Here is an 18,238-nt window from a genome sequence, read left to right as displayed (position 1 = left end):
ACCGTGCTACATACCGACTACGCCAAAGCATGTACACTATTACACCGCCTTCGGATTCGACTGGACCTCAATCGAGAGAGGGAGCGGCCAGCGACCGATGCTTGAACCCAACTATATTGGAATGGTCAAGGGATTTATCACCCTGCAATGGTTAGCGGCAAGCTTCCGCTGCACAGCATTCCACTCCACTCACGAAGCACCGCCATCGACCACCATGTTCGCACCCGTTATATAGCTGCTAAATCCGCTGGCTAGGAACCCCGCTACTCTGCCGACTTCCTGGGGCAGGCCAGCCCGCTCGAGACCGATGTACTGCTTCTGCGCCTGAGGCTTCATTAGCGTGCATGCGCGACACCGAGACCGTAGAGGTGCTCACCTCTGCAGATTGCAGACTCGACGGCGGTAGCTGAGCGCTCATGCCTCGCATGTCGAACTGAGGGTCAGTTAGTTCTTTTATAAGGCGATGTCACCTTGGAGGGGAAGACCACGTACGCCTTTGAGATCAACACCAACATCGATCTGGCCGGGTGAGATGCAGTTGATCCGTACGCTAGTCCCTGTTACATGAGCCCGTCAGTCTTGGTTCATACGATGTAGAATACCTGCGTCGCTTGCCTTTCAGCACCGCTACGCCAGCTCTGACAACACCCAGTGCAGCGTGGGAACTCATGGTGAGAACGGGGCCCCAGCATCCTGGTCACCGTGTTAGCGCTTCCACCTTACCTCCGGACCAACCACAACGTCTTCGGATTGCTCACCGCCATATGTGCTAGCCACAGAAGCTACGACAATAATGCTCCCATATGCAATATCCTTCGGTGCAGCGTTAGGATAGTTGCCCTTTGGCGTCGTCTTGGCCATGGCAGGCGGCGCGTATTTCAGCGCGAAGAAGGGCGCCATGCTGTTCGCTTCGAAGCACTTCCGCAGGTCATCGGGCGTCGTGTCTTGGATGGACGGCGGGCCCAGAAGACCAGATGAGGTTACCCAAACATCCAATCTGACAATGCTGTCAGCGACTGGGACGTTTGAAGCTAGATGTAGTGTGGTGCGGACCTTCCCCATGAATTCAGGACGTCGTCAATCAACCCCAATGTATCTTCTTCCGTTCCGATATGGTAGGGGTAGCCGACTACCTTTGTATGAGGATACTCCTTGTTGACCTCATCCGCCAGTTGCTGGTAGCTCTCGTTCGGTGATTCCGAGCAAGCTGCTCGCCAGATCGGCATCAGTCAGCACGGCCCGCGGTGTCGCCCGTAGGAGTGTACGTAAAGCCGTCAAGGCGGCGGTTGGGGAGTTTTCCCGTTAACTCGACATACCGTATATACAGGCAGCACCGTGAGCTTGAGGCATAAGTCAGCTAGTATCGTAATCTGGGACATCGTCGCTGGTCTTGGGATACTTACCGGCAAGCTCAGTGGTAATGGCCTTCCCTATCGGCTGGGTTGCGCCTGTTACCACGCACACGAAGCCATACTGCCGCCAACGTTAGCCATCGAGTCTCCCATGAGCACTCACTAATCCGTACCAGCTTCCCGTCAGGCCTGTAGGGCGAGAAGTGCTCCGAATTCATCTTGTCTTGTGGTGTGGATTGCATCGCGGCGGTTTTTGGTGGATATTCTGTTGCAGGAAGATAAACGACCCTGCGGCTCTGCTCTCTGGGAGAATCCTATAAAGGAATTCTGGGGTTAATCTCATCTTGGAATAGCTGGGAGTCATGCTAAGACAACGGTAGGGTTGAGGTAATTGGACAGTAGATAGAAACAGTCAATGGGCCACGGAGAAGTGTTGGAGCTCCCTTATCGCTATCAGCATCCATGCTGCTGATCTCACTATCCCTGCATCACATCCATGGCTTGGCGATTGAATACAGAACTTAAAAGGAGGCTCATGGCGGAGTGCACGAGGTATGCGTGCTCCGTGGGTAAGGGGGCTGCTACAGCAGACAGGCTGTTGAATGCAATTCGGCCGTGGGAATAGATGAGAAGCCTCAGAGCGAGAGTGCAGGATGTTGAATTTATGGGAGACTCTGATTGATAATTCTATCTGGACAAGACTACAACTCCTCCTTGTAAGTCTCCTCACTGCCTTCGACTTCATCGCCATCAGGCTCCTCATCGCCCTCTTCCCGCTTCACCTCTTCATCTTCCCTATCAGCGTCAATGATACCCCTGAACTCTCTACCTCTTGGGGTGTCGACCAGCTCAAGTCGCCAGCTCTTGTCTCCCGCCATCTTTTGCACGTCCCTCTTCAGTCTCTCCAAGTCCTTGTGTGTCACGGGCACAAGCTTCTTCAGATCTTCCTTGCTGAGTATCTTGGCGCCGGCATCGCTCGCAGCAACAGTACCGAGGAGATTCTCTTTGCCGCCACCAACGATGACCGACTTCTCGATAACTTTGCCTTCCGAGCCAACATCTTTCTTTGCGCCAATTTCGATGCCGCCGACAACCGGCCGTTCTTCGCCGAAGCCGTGCGGCATAACACCCTCCCCGCTTGCAGGCTCAGCGGCGGCCCATTTGCTGACGTCCTGCTCGGCGACTATCGGCTGACAACTGATAGTATTCGCTGTGTTCTCTTGAGGTGGGAGGAAAGCAACATCATTGCAGAGGCGTGGTGTATAGATGACCATAAGGTATGAGCACGTGGCCACTTCCTTGATCATAGCTATCCGGTCATTCGAAGCAGCGTGACAGTGGAACTGCGGGTGGCTGTCAGCAATTTGTGATCGTGTTCGGGATAATGGACACCTACCTGAACTTCGATCTTCCGGCGCTCTCCCGTTAGATCACATCGAGTGCCTCCGCCCAGCTTCTGCGCCATGTATCTTGTCTCCCCCTTCGTCACCAGCCGTGCGACACCCGTCTCGGCCGGACCGTCACCCTCCTCGTCCTCTACAGCACCCAAGCTCTTCCTGTCGCCATCTTGACTTTTGCCCGGGTACTTGCCCAGTACAAAGCTATGCACGCTCGGGTCTTCTACCGGCGGGTACATCGGTACGCCTCGACTCGGGGGCAGCTGATGGAACTGCTTCACCTCCGCGTTGTAGCAGAACGAGTATGACCACCACTTCCCGGAGTGGAAGTATACGCAGTTGCCCTCCATGCTCTTGAGGAGCTCCCAGCCCCGGTCTGACGCGCGTGCGAGCTCCTTCTGCTCCTCCTCTGCTGTCGCAGGTTTCGAGGTGTCGTTCTGGGGCGCGGATTGTACTGTAGGTATGCTGCAGAGGTAGCGCAGATCGCCCAGTCGCATGACCTCATATGATTCTGTCGGACTGTAGCCATCATCATTCCTATTCTGCTCTGTATGCCCGTTGCTCTCGTAGGACAGATCGATTGTCTCTTGGGACTCCGGCGCAGTCGGCTTGGTGGCTTGAGATGAAGCGTAGGCCAATTGCGACTCGGCGTAGGACTCGGACACGAAAGAGTCAGGGAAGAGGACCTTGTACTATCACACACTCAATATCAATCGCGAAGACAGGCTAGTTGTGCGAGCTGCAGTAGCTTACCTGAGGGTGCGCGAGGAGGTCTTCGAGAACGCTGAAAGTGTGCTGGCTTGCCAGCGCAAGCCTAAGAAGAGCTGGAAGTGCCCAGAAATTCCTCATAGCTGTGTGTTGTACACGACCTGGCAGCATGTACTGAGGTTGATCGTGGTGGAGTTTTAGAGAAAGCGAGCTGCCACCTTGCAACTTTCGCGATCCATGGATGAACCTCCGAGGCGCACTGACGCGAACTGGTGATGATATCACATGACAACTGCAGGTAATTTATTTTAGGAGCCGCCGCGAGACAGTTGATAGATGGGATAACAGTTCGAACTAGCTTCAACAGACGTACTCATGATTGAGCTGTTTTATATCTATGCTGCGGATTGGTATTGTTGTCTTCTGAAGCCAAAGCGCCGCCAACCGCTCGACACTCTCTGCCTCCGGGTGTCTATAGCACCGTCTGCAGTCAGGCGCAATGCGGTTTCAATGAATTAGGACAACCGGCTTCCCCGGCTCCCAATCATCCAAGCTCTGCTTGATGTTGATCCAATACCTCAGCTTGACCGCCTCCGATTTGGCCGAGTCCATATCGTCCCTCATGAACGCATCTTCCAGCATGCGCACGCTCTCCTCAATCCTCTGGCTATTAACCTTCTTCATCGCTCTGATCTCGTCATCCGACTCCGCAGCCTCAATATCCTCCCTCGCCTCCAGCACCTCCATCAGCAACTCCGGATCCTCCACCTTCGCGCTCTCATCTTCCGCCACATCTATACCGCGTAGACTCAGTAGATATTGCGCTCTCAAGAGCGGGTCCTCCAGCGTCTTGTACGCCTCGTTGATGCGCGCAGACATGGCCTCCGCCTTGCGCTTGTTTCCTTGGGAGTGCCGGTCCGGGTGCGCTTGAGCCTGCAGCTGAAGAAATTCCCGCTTCAGCTGGTTAAGGTCGACAGCGAATGCGCCTTGTGGTGGGGGCCCTGACGGCAAAGAGCGAGGGAAGAAGTGGTAATGAGTTTGCGGCGGCGAAGCGGCTTCTGCCCGTTGAGTGTGAGTTGTGGAGAAGTGCCGTCCGCGAGATGCTAAGTGGTTGCTATGATGCTTGTTCCAACTGCAGTAGGATTTGCTTCTACACGCCTGACGGTGCGGTTGGGAAGCCAGCGCGCTGCTCGGAAACGCTGCATCGGTAGCTGCGCGAAGCCAGCTGAGGGTCGCTGGTGTGATCGGGCGCATGTTCAAGTACGAGTGTGTTTGCAAGACCGTAGATAGGACAGTGTATCAAATGTATAGTCGATTATATGATTAATTGTGAACGCAGGAATTGAGAGACGCGGAATAAAGACATCGCCTTGAACGATCACAACGTCATGTTGCGGCGCCGATCCTCCGGGCCGAACAACGGCATCAAAGCTCCACGACTTCCAGCTGCATCGCCATCAATCGGGTGCTCCAAAGGGCAAACGAGTATTCCTCCTGCAAAATTGGGCTTTCGCCTGCTGTTAGATGGCCATTTTCGTACGCTACGACGCCATGTGCCGCGGCCAGCCAGAACAGACATGAGCAATACCTCAAACCGGAGCAGAAACCCCAAGCATCAATTATGGTACACGAAATAACCAACGTCAGTAAGATCAACACCCTCTGACTGGAACGCTGCTTGGCAATTATAATGGCCATACATCTCCCATTCGAAGTCAGCCGTTGTTTCTGATATTCTCCTCGAGGTAAGTCCTGTATTCCAGGTGGTTGCCGTTTCTTCCCAACCGGAAACGCCTTGGGGAGCCTCCACGACTGGTTGCTCATTCTTATAGGGCATCGTGGACTGGTTCTTCGCCCCTTTGGATTCGCCATGGGAGCTGCCTGGCACCGAAACCTCAATGTTGTTTCGCTGAGCAGATGGCCAGCTAGAGCCTGACGTCCAGGTTTCTCCGGTAGCATATGTGCACCAAGAATCACTCGAGCTTGCATCCGGCGCTGGGTTTTGTTTTGAGCTGGACTGCAGAGCCTGATGGCTGAAAAGCGACTGATACGGTTCGGGAAGGGAGGTTCGCAAATCGGGCGCTACGTTTTCGCCGGGCTTTGCATCTCCGGTGACATGGACACACTGAACTCACTTAGTGTTTATGAAAGATTTCTTGTGTCCTCATGTCACGTACCTTTTTCTTGCGGGTTCTGCATTTTTGACACGCTCCAACCTTTCTTTTCTCGCGGTATTCGGACCGCTCCTGTCCAGTCATCTGTCTTCTATGGTGCTGCTTAGGGGCACGTGTGCCTGACAGCTCCCAAACGTTCATTCCATCCCGCATCTCGACTAAGATCTCGGGATCAACTGACGCGGCGCGGGATTTGGCCAACAGTGAGAATTGGAGAGCGTTGGGCTCCACATTCCCGAAATCGTTTAAGCCAGACCGTGTAGAAGCTGTAGTAGCTCTTGCGAGCACCTCTCTGGCCTCTTCTGTTGTCGGGTAGGCCTCCTCAAGAGTATCGTGGAGCCCCCAAGATCCTAACGGAGGATTGAAGTGAGGGTCGATATAAGGGGCATGCGGATCATCACCCGAGTTGGGATTGCGTTTAATGGTATCCATTTTTTATAAGGTAATGCTCGAAAGCTAGGATGCCGTCTGGACTGCAAGAACGCTTCATGTTGTCGAGTCCGATGTTCTTATCTATGCCTTCCAGTCCGGCTAAGCAGCTTAAGACACCGTCAATCTGCAGAAACAAGAGGGGAGACGGCGTAGAAACGCCTTGACGGGACGCATCAGTCATCATTGCTGAGGATCAAGCCACTTGTGCGGACACCGCAGAGTGAATATGGTTACCTTAAGGTTAAAATCACAATAGAACTTAGGCATTAAGCAACTGCGTAATGTCCATGTTACATGCTGGGTCACGCATTCCGTCTTCTACCAATGGGAAGGTTCTGCTCTGGAGCTAAACGATAAATCAGAACGCACAGCCATGCATCGCCGCCGAATGCCGGAGCTGAGATTGTTCCGGACCGTTGCCACCTCGAACCGAGGCTTCCTAATTTTGAATTCATGCCCAAAGGCCACGCAATTCAGGTTTGCTCGGCATCCCACGCCGCGAACGATGTGAGTCATTCCTCGTGCTCAGCTGAGATATTTCGACACCGTGTTTCAATCCGCTGCCGAGGCCTGTTCAAAGCCAGCAAATATAACCAGGGCATGTCACGGTACGGTACCTAGGTACACATGTCCTTAAGAAGTTTGCATCGAGCGAGCACGCCAGCAAGGTATATCAAATCTCCGATTTGCCGCATACCCCTACTAGACCGCGAACTTCTTTAAGGACATGTGTATATATAAGGATCGCTTGGCTTTGAACTCTGTGCCTCAGGCATGCTACTCATGAAGCTGAAAAGTTTGTAGGAGCCAGTCAAATCGTTGATCTGTACAGGGTACCTCAAATCGATTGGTTCGTGCAAACTTTTCAGCTTCATAAGTATCCGGCCCCCCTCCCCCCAAAGGTATCCCAGTAACCAGGCAAATGGTTTCCCAACGCAGAAAAATAAGGCAGTCATGAGTGGCGAGACTTGGAGTCACCTGATTCTGTGATTGGGTCGGAAATAAGCGCCTTGCTATCATCATGAATAGTTGCCGCCCAAAGCGCCAGAAATCCTCGGTCATCTGCGAACCCGCCAGCATGCCGCATATCCTCCCACCCAAGAGTTGGAATACGTGTCCACCGTCCTTCAACTGTCCGTAGCACGCCCTGGATATCTCGGCTGGGGAAAGTCGCCACTGTTAACCACAGACGCAAGATCTTGATGTCCCACCGCTGAAAAGTCGATTACCGATCATGCACTGGCTCTATTTCTCATCTCGAAAGGGTTCGTTCTTGTCCCGCGTTTGTGCTGTCGCTCTCTTTCAGTCGGCTTGGAAGGCGGTTGCTATGTCTTCCAGCAGTGAGAGTGTGAATCATTTCACAGCCACGCAAAGAGGGTTGTGGTCAATGAACTGGAACAAACCGAATATTTGCATACCCCGAACAAGGAATAGGACCACCGCGTGAACTCAGGGTAGCGGAGGCGGCCCGCTTACGAATCATTCAGAGTCCTCAAGTTGTAGCCTTCGTACGTACTTTTCCAGGGAACCGGTACCCTTCACTCCTAGGCACGTAGATGCTATGAATACAATTCCTCCTCATCTCGTTCGGCCGCGTCTCCAAATCCTCCTCCTCGATCATCAATATCCGCCGCCGCGCTCTTGCCCTTGCCCTTTCCTGGCCCTTTACTTACATCCGTGCCGGTAGCGGAGCCATTCGCCTTCAGATGATCCGTCCTGATCACATACTCATCCTCACTATCTTCCTCTTTCCCTACTCCATCAAGAACCCGATGGTTCCCGCTGACATCGTCGCCATGATGAGACGCCGACTTGCCCTTCCCCTTCCCCTTCCCTCGACCGATGTTGCCGGACTTCGCACCGCCCCTGCTACTTCCCAGTTCCCTAGCCGCCCTATCCGCCAACTGACCCGCAGCAAGCTTTCCCCCCTTCTCCTTCGCCGACCCCACCCCCTCAAACGTCCGCCGAACCCGCTCATAATGCCCCAGCTCATCAGCACTAACGCTCGGCACCAGCTCCCTCCTCGCCGCGACAAAGTCTTCCTCCGTGACCTCAACGCTCGTGTCCTCGGGCGTAGCAAAGTGGTCGAAGAAGTGCGCGATGGTGATCGGCGGCGCGTTTGGCGGCCGGTCGGGGGAGGCGTTGAGGGCGGCGACTTTGGCGTCGACGCGGTGGGCGGTGCGGGTTATGGCTTTGAGCATTGCGTCGGAGCAGAGGGCGTAGAGGTCGGCGCCGGTGTAGGTGAAGGGGAGTTGTTCTGCTATCCTTCGTAATTCCAGGGATGGGTGCAGTGTGAATCTGCGGGGATGGGTTAGCAGATCTTCCGGACTGTTTTGAGTCTGACCGGCGGAGTGTTGGGGGAGGGACTTCTGGGAAGGATATACATACTTTCTTGTCAGCGCCTCTAGGATCGTAAGCTGCTTCTCATGCGTATCGCTCACGCCCAGATACAGCATCTTATCAAACCGTCCCGGCCGCAACAGCGCCTGATCCAGCAGATCCGGTCGATTAGTCGCACCAATGACGAACACGCCCTCCCCACCATCGCTCATACCGTCCAGTTCCGCGAGCAGCTGCGACACGATTCGGTCCATAACGCCGCCACTATCGCCCTGATTCCCCCTCTTCGGCGCCACCGAATCCAGCTCATCGAAGAACACGACACAAGGTCTCGCATCCCGCGCCCGCTGAAACACGCGCCGCACATTAGCTTCCGACTCGCCAATATACATATTCAGCAGCTCGGGCCCCTTAACGGAAAAGAAGTTCAGTGAGAACTCCGTCGCGATGGCCTTGGCGAGCAGCGTCTTGCCCGTGCCCGGAGGACCGTAAAAGAGGATGCCTGAGCGCTTCTTCATGCCCTTGGCAAACAGCTCCGGCCGCGAGAGCGGCAGCTGAATCGTCTCCATCACGGCATCCTTGACGTGAGTAAGCCCGCCGACGTCGGACCAGGAGACGTTGGGGATCTTGGGCGCGCCGATTGCGTCGGCGAAGTTCTTGCGGGCCGCGTCGACGGCGGCGTCGAGGTCCGGTTTCGTGAGGCTGGTGCTGGCGGGGCCGCCGGCTAGTTGGATGTCTTTGAGGGTGATGGGGAGAGCGGGGCGAAGGGCGGCATTAGAGGTTTCGACGAGGTTTTCGAGACGCGAGCGCTTGGCCACGAGGGCGCGGTCGAGCACGTCGACTAGGTCGCTGGCGACGAGCGCGGCGGTTTTCACGGCAACGGAGCTGAGGTCCACGGAGGGAGAGAGGCCGATGCCGGTGTCTTCGATGATGCCGCGCAGGATGCCTTCTCTCTCGGCTTCGTCGGGGGCGGAGAGCTCGAGCTCGTGGGTGAAGAGGCCGCGGATGCCTTCGGAGACTTTGTCGACTTCGATCGTGGTGGCGATGAGGACTCGCGAGTCGGCTAGAACCTTTTTCAACGCAGCTACCATGCGGTCGGCATTGAGTGCATCGATGTGCTTGATGAGGAGGGCTGTGTACTCGGCTCCGCAGTGGAAAGCTCTGTCTGCCCTCATTTCGAGAGTTGCTTCGGTTTTGTTGTCTCCGCCTCCGGCACCACCTTCGGTGACGATGTCGAAGGAGTCTATCGTGAAGGTATGCAAGCCAAGGTCCTCGCATGCGCGAGTGGCTGTGGTGGCTTTTCCAATGCCCCGTTGACTCGAAGTGAGTAAAATTGCAAGCGGAGGCAGGCCTAGATGTATTGCTCGTGGACTGGTAGCAGCAGAGATAAGCTCTCTTAGTCGACGTCTCAGGGATGATACGTAGGGCTTTGGCAGCTCCGCGATGCCGGGCGCTTTGGTTGGAGAATCGTTGTTCGACATCGGCAGGGACTTAACCCCTAGGTAGTATTGCCAAGAGCTGCTGATTGCAGGTGGTACTTTGCCTTGTGCTGTAGCACCCATCTTGAGTACGGATATCGCTGGATCGATGGTGGTTACGCCCCCCCAGACATCTTGGTCTTCAACTTCGCGTTGCTCTTTCGACCCGCTTACCGCAGCGTGGTCGACCTTGAACCATACAACGCCTCGTGATTCTCTACTGCTTTCCGAACGGCTGGTCTCCGCGTCTTCGCGCTTCGTCTGTGCCAACAGTTCGTCATTCGTGTTATCCTCTGACCCCTGGAATACCGCTCTTCCCAGAGCCGTATCGACAGTGATGCCGACAAGATCACCGCTCTTCACTATTCGGCGTTTCTGCTCAAAGTGGTCTTTCAATGCGGCAAACAAGCTTGGTTGAAGAGTGATTTCTGAAGACAAAGGTGTGGCAAGCTTCAGTAATGAGACCTCTTTTGCGTATGGCGGAGAAGAGTTGCTTGTGATCTTGTTTTTCTGAGCACCGGTTCGCGGCCCGACAGGTGGATACAACGCTGACAGAGGGCTGACGAGCAGATGCGATGGCTGTCCAAGGTTCGATAACAGCAGTGGAGAAAGGTAGACTCGAGCAGCCAGAGTAGGCTGATCAAATTGTGAGATGCTCAAGCGCCGGTTACTGTTCCTGTTCACTGGGTACCGCGGCGGCTTTTTCGAAAGATTTTCCGGCAGACCAAATATCTTGACAGCTCTCCATTCAGTCTGCTCTTCATGTTCGTCCCCAAAGGCGCCTAAACCCCATGACCCCAGCGGGTGGTGTGGTTCTGCAGACGCTTCAATCTTGACCCAGTCCCCAGAGAAGCACCTAATCTTAGCTAAAGCGCTGGTCTCAACGAAGATCCGAGCCTCTTCGTCGTCATCACTGCCGGGCTTTGGATGTATCAGCTCGTCCGGAATACGCTTGAGGAGGCCGTGAGCTTCGAACGATCTGCCTCTTGACCCAGGTCCACGTATAGTCGTGGCGGTGAAGCTGGAGAACACGGATCCGGGTGTAGCTATACCGTTAGCGTGCAGGCCTCCGAGTTGGGGTGTTGCGGACGTGAATGATGACAAGGCGCCGGTTGACTGCGGAGGGAGCAGGGGCGCGCTCAGCGAGATCATATCTTCAGAGTCATCAGACAGATCGCCACCATCTGTACCTGAAAGTTCCGATTCAAGATTATCAGTCGCGGAGCCCGCCTCGTCCTCAGACGGTGGAGATGGAGCTTGGGATAGGGTGTTTTCCTCCGCCGCAGAGTAGAACATCTCGTTCGATGTGTCTTCATCTTCTTCCGCGATGCCGTTGGCCAGAGCCGGTGGAGCTACTGGCGGTAATACCCTTGTAGGTTTTGCATGTGTTTGTGACTTGATTATTATAATTCTCGTGCTCGGTAGAAGCAGCCCTTGTGAGACCGGTTCACATGCCGTGACTTTAACCGGTGGTGGCGGCACGTGTGTGATGGGATGCGAGGGTATAGGAAGGGGTAATAGGTCGCCCGTATGGACTATACTGGGCGACTGAAGAGCCTCCCTAACTGCTTTCTTCCACCCGCGCTCCTGCGTAGCGGCTGCGTCGTGGCTTTCCAGCTTTGTGCCATTGATTTGTGTTTGTTTCCCTTTGGGACCCCGAACGTGTCCGTTTGTTTTACCAACCCCGAAGCCTCCGCCGAATTCCGTATGAACTTCATCGAGTTTTTTTAGGGCGTTTGTATCCAAGTTGACATAAACAGTATCCAGGCCGAGAGGCACTACATCCGATATCCTAATCTCTAAGGGCACGTCTCGTCTTTGTACGACTTTAGAAGGCGCTACTGCATGGAGTATACTGGCGAAGGATTGCAAGGCGAGTGATGCAGCAGGGAACTGAAGCGAGGAATGTGGTCTGTTGGCAGACTCATGTCTGCCTGCTGGCTTGACGGGAACGATCGTCCAGGAGGCAACATCAATGGAAGTGGTAGGTATCCATGGGGTTATCGCAATGTGGAAGACGGAATCTAGAGATGGCTCGTCGGGGCTGCCATGGCCTATACAACTAACAGTCAGCCAGAGTTCGCACTCAACGCGCCCGGGCTTGAAGATACCGGATGACTGCCTATAAGCAGGGAAGAGGTCTGCGAAGAGATCATTGGAGAGGACACCGACCTCTCCCCTCATACGTTCATCCAGCAGCAGGTGTGCAGATATCGCGGGCTTGTCCTGTCTTCTCCTGCGCCGCCGTTTCCGCGGATTAACGTGGATATCTTGGGCCTCCATTCTTCTCCGACGTGATTCTCAGAGGAGTGTCGATATGCGTGTTCGTGACATGGATTGACCAGAGCTTAACAAGCGCGCCGTCGTCCGCCAGGCTGCGCCGAGCAATCGCGTGCCGAGGCATGGGGAAATGGGGATGAGCCTAAGGACGGAACCCTGCATGCCGCCCGCGGCATCGAAGTCGGGAACCCCGGAGCCAGAGAAACAGCCGGTGGAGGCTAGCGGAGACTTCGGGTTATCCTCTCGGAATGATCAAAAGCTGCCCCGGGTGTGTGGACTGCGCAGTCTCCGCCCAGAACGCTTACAATTCTCCCGGAGCGGAGCAATTGATGCCTCAGGCATCGCAGGGTCCACAAACGTGGGGCGCACTGCCACATGCTTGACACGTGCAAACCCCAAACTCTGAACAATCTGCCCGACATCACCTAGCGGCAGCCTCAACCCCATCCCGCTCCCCGCATTCTGCCAATCAATCGAGTCAATTCTCCTCCAGCGTTCTCAGCGCATTTTGCGCCTCCACTCATGGCGCTTTGCTTTTCCATCATGTCTGTTCACACGCTTCAAACCTGCATAGACGAGAAAGACCGTTCGTTAGACGACTGCGATTCTCTTCGCGGACCCTTCAGTTGCTTCTTAGACCCGCGCAGGGCGACCCCAAATTTGATGAACTACGCGAATCGCAGCGCGCCCCGCCGTGCCGCTTGGTTACCGCTGTACCGTAACAATGCTCTCCCTGACGGCGTCAGAAGTCACCACCAAGTCCTCCAGACCCTCTAGGTCCGAAGCCGCTATACAATATGCCCACCAAGCCGAGAGACTCGCGCAGTATATCCCTGCCCAGGAGAACGACACGACAGGCTCAACCCAAGCAATTGAGGCGAAGTTCATCACGGCGCAAGACCCAGTCATCGAGATTGCCAATGGAGCCCGGCTACCTGCCGTGCCTATAAAAGAAGCTATCAAGCTCAACAGGCTAAAAGACATCCTCGAAGGGCGCAATCCTTCGCAACACAGCCCCGTCAAGATCGGAACCCGCGAGGCAAAAGATGGAACTATACACGGCGCGCGGCCGAACCTAGGCGACAACGATGGCGGAACACTGGATCAGGAGACCAACGGATCGTTGAGGTCTGCGGTTCCTCCGTACAGGACAAATCCACTGTTCCCTCAACTGCCGCTGTACGGCCCGCCCACGCCGTTGAAGGATCTGCAGGTTTTGGCGTTGAGGATATCGTCGGCGATAGGGTCGATATGCTTTCTGTTCACCATAGTCCTCGGCGCGCTCTTCACGATGGTGCCACTGCAGGTTTGGCATAGATTTTGGATGCGGGTGCGGCTAAAAAACCCTGACTCAGACCGACCCTTCTACCACGAGGAGAAGCGGCGGAGGGGAGCCAGAAGAGAGGAAGAGAGAGCATGGGTGAGAAAGCAGAAACAGCGCAAGAAGAAGTCTCCGCTCTTCGAAGCCGGAGCTAGCGACGACGTAGATTCCGAGGAAGAATTCGTCCCCCTCGAAGGCGGCCCGGACCCGCTCGTCTGCGACGTAGGCTACTACGCTCGCCGCGTCGGTCTCGACTGCGAGATGTTCTCCGTGCAAACCGAAGACGGCTTCATCATCACGCTGTGGCACCTCTACAACCCACGCACCTACACGCCGTCCCCACCCTCCGCCCATGGCCCACACTCGCCGTCCATTTTCCCCTCCGACCACACGTCCAACGGCAGCGCCTCCAGCTTCCACTTCTCCCACGGTAGCCGCAAATACCCCGTCCTCCTCATCCCCGGCCTCCTCCAATCCGCCGGCGCCTACTGCACCAACGACGACACCTCTCTCGCCTTCTACCTCGCCAAATCCGGGCTGGACGTCTGGCTCGGCAACAACCGGTGCGGCTTCTCGGCCCAGCACGCCCAACTCGACCCCTCGGACCCGCGCATGTGGGCCTGGAACATCCGCCAGATGGGCGTCATGGACCTGCCGGCGCTGATCTCGCGCGTGCTGTCTGAGACGGGCTTTCCGAAGCTCGCGCTCGTGGCGCACAGCCAGGGGACCACGCAGACGTTCGTCGCGCTCGCCAAGGAGCAGCGGCCGGATATTGGAGGCAAGATAAGCGTGTTCTGCGCGCTGGCGCCTGCGGCGTATGCGGGCCCGCTGATTGGGAAGATGTATCTCAAGTTTATGCGGGTGATTTCGCCCGGGATGTTTCGGGCCATCTTCGGGGTGCATGCGTTTATACCATTCATGCTGAAGATGCATGCGTTGCTGCCTGGGAAGTTCTATGGCAGGATGGGGTATCTGGTGTTTAGCTTCTTGTTCAACTGGACGGATGAGCGGTGGGAGCGCGATCTGAGGGATCGCTGCTTTCAGTTTGCGCCGGTGTATGTCAGTGCCGAGAGTATGCGGTGGTGGTTGGGGAGGGAGTGCTTTGCGAGGCAGAAGTGTATTTTGGCGACGAGGGAGGAGGGGAGGATGGAGGATGAGGAGGACGAAGAAGAGGACCAGGTCATTGAACAGTATTACAGCAATGCTAGGATGCATAGAACGGAAAAGAGGGAGCCGCCGCATAGAGGAGAGCGAGATAGCGAGAAGAGTGACGAGAACGAAGAGGATGATAGAGGAAGGTTCGCGTGGTACGATGAGCAGTGCCCGCCAATGGCATTTTGGGTAGCCGGCGCGGATGATTTGGTCGACGGGAGACGGTTGTTGCGGAGGTTCGAGCGCGGCAGAGAACCGTATGTGGATCTTGTCCACGCGAAGATCATTGAGGGGTACGAGCATCTGGATGTCATTTGGGCCATGGATGCCATTGAAAAGGTTGGGAAAGAAGTCAAGGAGATTATCTGGCGAACTGCGCCCGAGGAATCTAGGAAGATATGTAGGACGCCAAAGGGATGTGACGATGTGAAGCCATTCGAGAGGCGCAATGGTAGGATTGTGCTTGACGGAGGGCGTGCTACCCCCGATAGGAGACATGCAGTGAAAACAGGTGTAGACGCCACGGCGGGTGAATGGAACGAGGCAGAGAAGAAGAAGAGGGATAGCAAGGAGGAGCAGATGAAGTGACTGCCAACCTCTGGTGGCAGAGGAGCATCGCCATTCTAGGGGTTTGGAGATTACCTGATCTAGACAGCCGCTCGAACGTGTACGGTTCTGTGTATCACCTCATTGATAGACACACGAACGTAGCACGTGGAGAACTCTCCTATATCCCCATGATATTCTGTTGTGGACTAGAAGGCTAGCACCTTGCCTGATAATTGCCCTGGTGAAGAACTCGAACTAAGGAAATTGAGTGACAGCAGAGAGACAGCGAGGTTGCCAAGGTTTTCCTGAGAACAGAAACAGTGTAGAACGATACGGAGAGCCGTGGGCATTGTGCTAGTGCTTAGATGTGTTAAGGAAGCGGTAGCCAGGCTCAAGGTTGGAGATGAGATTGTTTCCATGAATCCGAGGCAATGAAACAGTGCCGCTTAACGAACAACATGTAGAAAGTACTTAGTGCAACTTTGTTGACTAGGGTGAACAGTCCTCCCAATTATGCCTTGAAGGACTGTGCCATGTTGTTGAGGGGCTTCTTGCGCAAGAACTGCTTCAGACAACGACACCTTCATTCAACAGCACAGACTCGGACATTCGAATTAGCAAGGTTCGGAGCGCCCCAGCGCAGCAACGGTTTTCGGGCTGTGCTGTGGCTCGCGGACCCTGGAAATCCCACGAGCTTGATTCAAGCCACCCCGTGGACAGCGGAGCTCCGAACTCACCACCGTGTCTCCTGTCAACGCCTACAACAGCTAACCTCCCACCACTGTACAATCAGGTCGAAGTCCATACCGTCTTCTTTCAACCACATACTCTCCACACCTGAACTATCCCGGCACAGGGAATCGCATTACCAACTTCGTCCGGCCGGCGCAACACCTGCTGACCCGAAGCGCGCGACACGATCATGCATATAAGACTACCATGGAGAGCATAATACACGAGGACTCGCCCCTCGCGGCGTACTTAGAGGGTACACAGTCTCCGACCCGCGCGTACCTGTTGGACACCGCTTGCAGTCCCGACACGTTGCGCTACTGTCTGCATAATGCTAATACCGCCAACAGGAGAAGGGCACGGCGCACCGGAGTGGGCGGAACCCCACGAAGCCTCCGAAACGGACTCGCCTGAACGGCAGTCGTTTGCCCCCTCAGGACCTTCTAAACTATCTACGAGGATACGGAATAAGCTTCCCCAGCCTATACGGATACACCTGACGGGTCAGAGCACGCTTGGGAGGATACACACCGCCTGTTCGGTAAGCACATATACAGAGGGTTTCTACACGTCAAAGCCGCTGACGCTGTTTCCTACGCGCAGCGGGCGATAAATTCACGGCTCGGTCGAGCAGACAACGTCCGGTTCTTGGAACACTTCCGCTATATCATCGTTGCGTCGCAGCTATTGAGCGAGCACCCGGGACACACCTCCCTTAAGGCACCGAATCCGCACACCAATAGTAGCCATGGCATACCAGCCGCTGACTTTAGAGATGCGTCGACGAATGTCGGTGGTGCGGCTGCTACGGCCGTGGCTGCTTTTGCCTTGGTATGGTTGCTGAACTGGGCGCGTGCCGGCAGGCAGTCAGGATTCAGCAAGGGGAGACTTTCGCTGGTGCTGGCCGTCTTCGTTGTTGTGGCCACCATTGGATATAGCTACCTGAGGCGGCAGTGGCTGCAGTATGTCCGGCAGCAGGCCGTTAACACCGCGTCAACGCTCATGGCGAATCTGCATGCCTTTGACGCGTCAACTTCGACTGCCCTGACCCTGATTCAAGAAGTCGAGCTTGTATCGCGCGGCTACCGATTGTACGTTCTCAGGCTTAGCGGTTAAGAACATCTAAGCTAACACTCAGCAGGAGTACACCTTTACCGCCGATCACTCGACTGGATGAAAAGGGCCAAAGCCGCCGATGTGCTCGCCTGCGTCGGAACATACGAAGCGCCTTCGCTGCCACAGTCCCTTCGCTGAGCGAAGAGTGCGGCAATGTGCGCCGTCTAATTGCAGAAGACGATCTGGAGCGTTATCTAGAAGTCTACGACATCACAAACCCCGACCTGCACGAGGCGTCCCTAGGCTACTCAGACTCCGAATTCGACGACCTCGAATCCCTCAAGACCCTACGCATACTCCAATACCGCTTCAGCACGCTCAGACGAGTCTTTCTTTGTTCTTTGCTATCGCTGGAGGCTGATGGCGGATCACCTGACTTCGCGCGCTGGTCCTCCGCGGTGGAGTCTATAGTCAAGATCTCTGCGCTAAGTGCCGAGTGGAGCGAGAAGATCAACAGCGTCCTGAACGAGGAAGAACAATTTACCGTGCCACCAACGCCGAAGGCGCCTGTTACGCCAGGCCGCCAACGTCTCCGCGCACAAGTCCGCAAGCTCAGCGCCCTGTCGCAGGGCATCAAGGGCCTGCAGGCCAAAATGCAGATTCTGCGCGAAGAGTCGGCCCGGAGCCTCGAGGAGTCTGAAGATATCTCTGATCTCGGCGCGAGCCTGATGGCGCAGTATGAATCCATCGGCGCAGACCTAAAGAGCCTAATGCAGGCATGGGAAAGCGGAAAGGCTTCTCTGGCGCTCAACATCGACCGCCGCGAGCGACGCGTATCCCAGGCCTCAAGTGGCCTGCGCTCGCCGGTGCCGAGTCTGGGCGGCCTGACGGTTGTGGATGAGGGCAGTCCGTCCGATGCGCTGCGCGCGCTCAATGGAGAGGTGCCGGAGCACTCTGGCCCATCGAGCACGTCGGGTAGTGCATCTGACGAGGAAATTTTCGAGGCGATTGCCATCCCACGACAACGGAATAGACTGTCCATGACGCGAGAAGAACGCATGGCGAAGATGCACGAGGACCAAGCTCGGCAGGCTTCTTTCCGCGAGCAGAGAGAGGCCAACACGAACATGCTTAAGGAGCTGGAGTCGGTCATCAATCTGCGGCCGAATCGGCAGGCGATGGGGCGAGTGACGTCGATATGAACATCTTTGGCACATATAATCACGACGATACCCACATGTTATCATTTGTTGGGGGGAGTTGGTCT

General features: G+C 55.5%; 6 protein-coding genes across 6 annotated transcripts; 2 read left to right on the top strand and 4 right to left on the bottom strand.

Moving 5' to 3' along the window:
• Positions 1-111: 111 nt before the first annotated feature.
• On the bottom strand, positions 112-1,570 carry W97_01130 (uncharacterized protein; the record flags this gene model as incomplete). Its single annotated transcript, XM_007779039.1, has 10 exons — positions 112-142; positions 194-324; positions 377-433; positions 493-550; positions 603-693; positions 759-997; positions 1,054-1,207; positions 1,317-1,340; positions 1,404-1,473; positions 1,526-1,570. The coding sequence occupies 10 exons, from the start codon at positions 1,568-1,570 to the stop codon at positions 112-114; spliced, it is 900 nt and encodes a 299-aa protein (XP_007777229.1).
• Positions 1,571-2,053: 483 nt separating this feature from the next.
• W97_01129 (uncharacterized protein) lies at positions 2,054-3,598 on the bottom strand (the record flags this gene model as incomplete). Its single annotated transcript, XM_007779038.1, has 3 exons — positions 2,054-2,695; positions 2,749-3,441; positions 3,503-3,598. The coding sequence occupies 3 exons, from the start codon at positions 3,596-3,598 to the stop codon at positions 2,054-2,056; spliced, it is 1,431 nt and encodes a 476-aa protein (XP_007777228.1).
• Positions 3,599-3,964: 366 nt separating this feature from the next.
• W97_01128 (uncharacterized protein) lies at positions 3,965-4,711 on the bottom strand (the record flags this gene model as incomplete). The annotated part of the gene is made up of 1 exon (XM_007779037.1): positions 3,965-4,711. One exon carries the CDS (start codon positions 4,709-4,711, stop codon positions 3,965-3,967), a length of 747 nt encoding a protein of 248 aa, XP_007777227.1.
• Positions 4,712-7,622: 2,911 nt separating this feature from the next.
• W97_01127 (uncharacterized protein) lies at positions 7,623-12,164 on the bottom strand (the record flags this gene model as incomplete). The annotated part of the gene is made up of 3 exons (XM_007779036.1): positions 7,623-8,361; positions 8,452-11,935; positions 11,993-12,164. 3 exons carry the CDS (start codon positions 12,162-12,164, stop codon positions 7,623-7,625), a joined length of 4,395 nt encoding a protein of 1,464 aa, XP_007777226.1.
• A 721-nt stretch (positions 12,165-12,885) lies between these two features.
• W97_01126 (uncharacterized protein) lies at positions 12,886-15,222 on the top strand (the record flags this gene model as incomplete). The annotated part of the gene is made up of 1 exon (XM_007779035.1): positions 12,886-15,222. The coding sequence occupies one exon, from the start codon at positions 12,886-12,888 to the stop codon at positions 15,220-15,222; it is 2,337 nt and encodes a 778-aa protein (XP_007777225.1).
• Positions 15,223-16,122: 900 nt separating this feature from the next.
• On the top strand, positions 16,123-18,173 carry W97_01125 (uncharacterized protein; the record flags this gene model as incomplete). The annotated part of the gene is made up of 4 exons (XM_007779034.1): positions 16,123-16,171; positions 16,266-16,456; positions 16,519-17,006; positions 17,057-18,173. 4 exons carry the CDS (start codon positions 16,123-16,125, stop codon positions 18,171-18,173), a joined length of 1,845 nt encoding a protein of 614 aa, XP_007777224.1.
• Between the last annotated feature and the right edge of the window lie 65 nt (positions 18,174-18,238).

The sequence above is a fragment of the Coniosporium apollinis genome (assembly GCF_000281105.1).
Source record: "Coniosporium apollinis CBS 100218 chromosome Unknown supercont1.4, whole genome shotgun sequence".
Taxonomy (NCBI): domain Eukaryota; kingdom Fungi; phylum Ascomycota; class Dothideomycetes; genus Coniosporium; species Coniosporium apollinis.
This window is presented reverse-complemented; position numbering and strand designations above follow the sequence as displayed.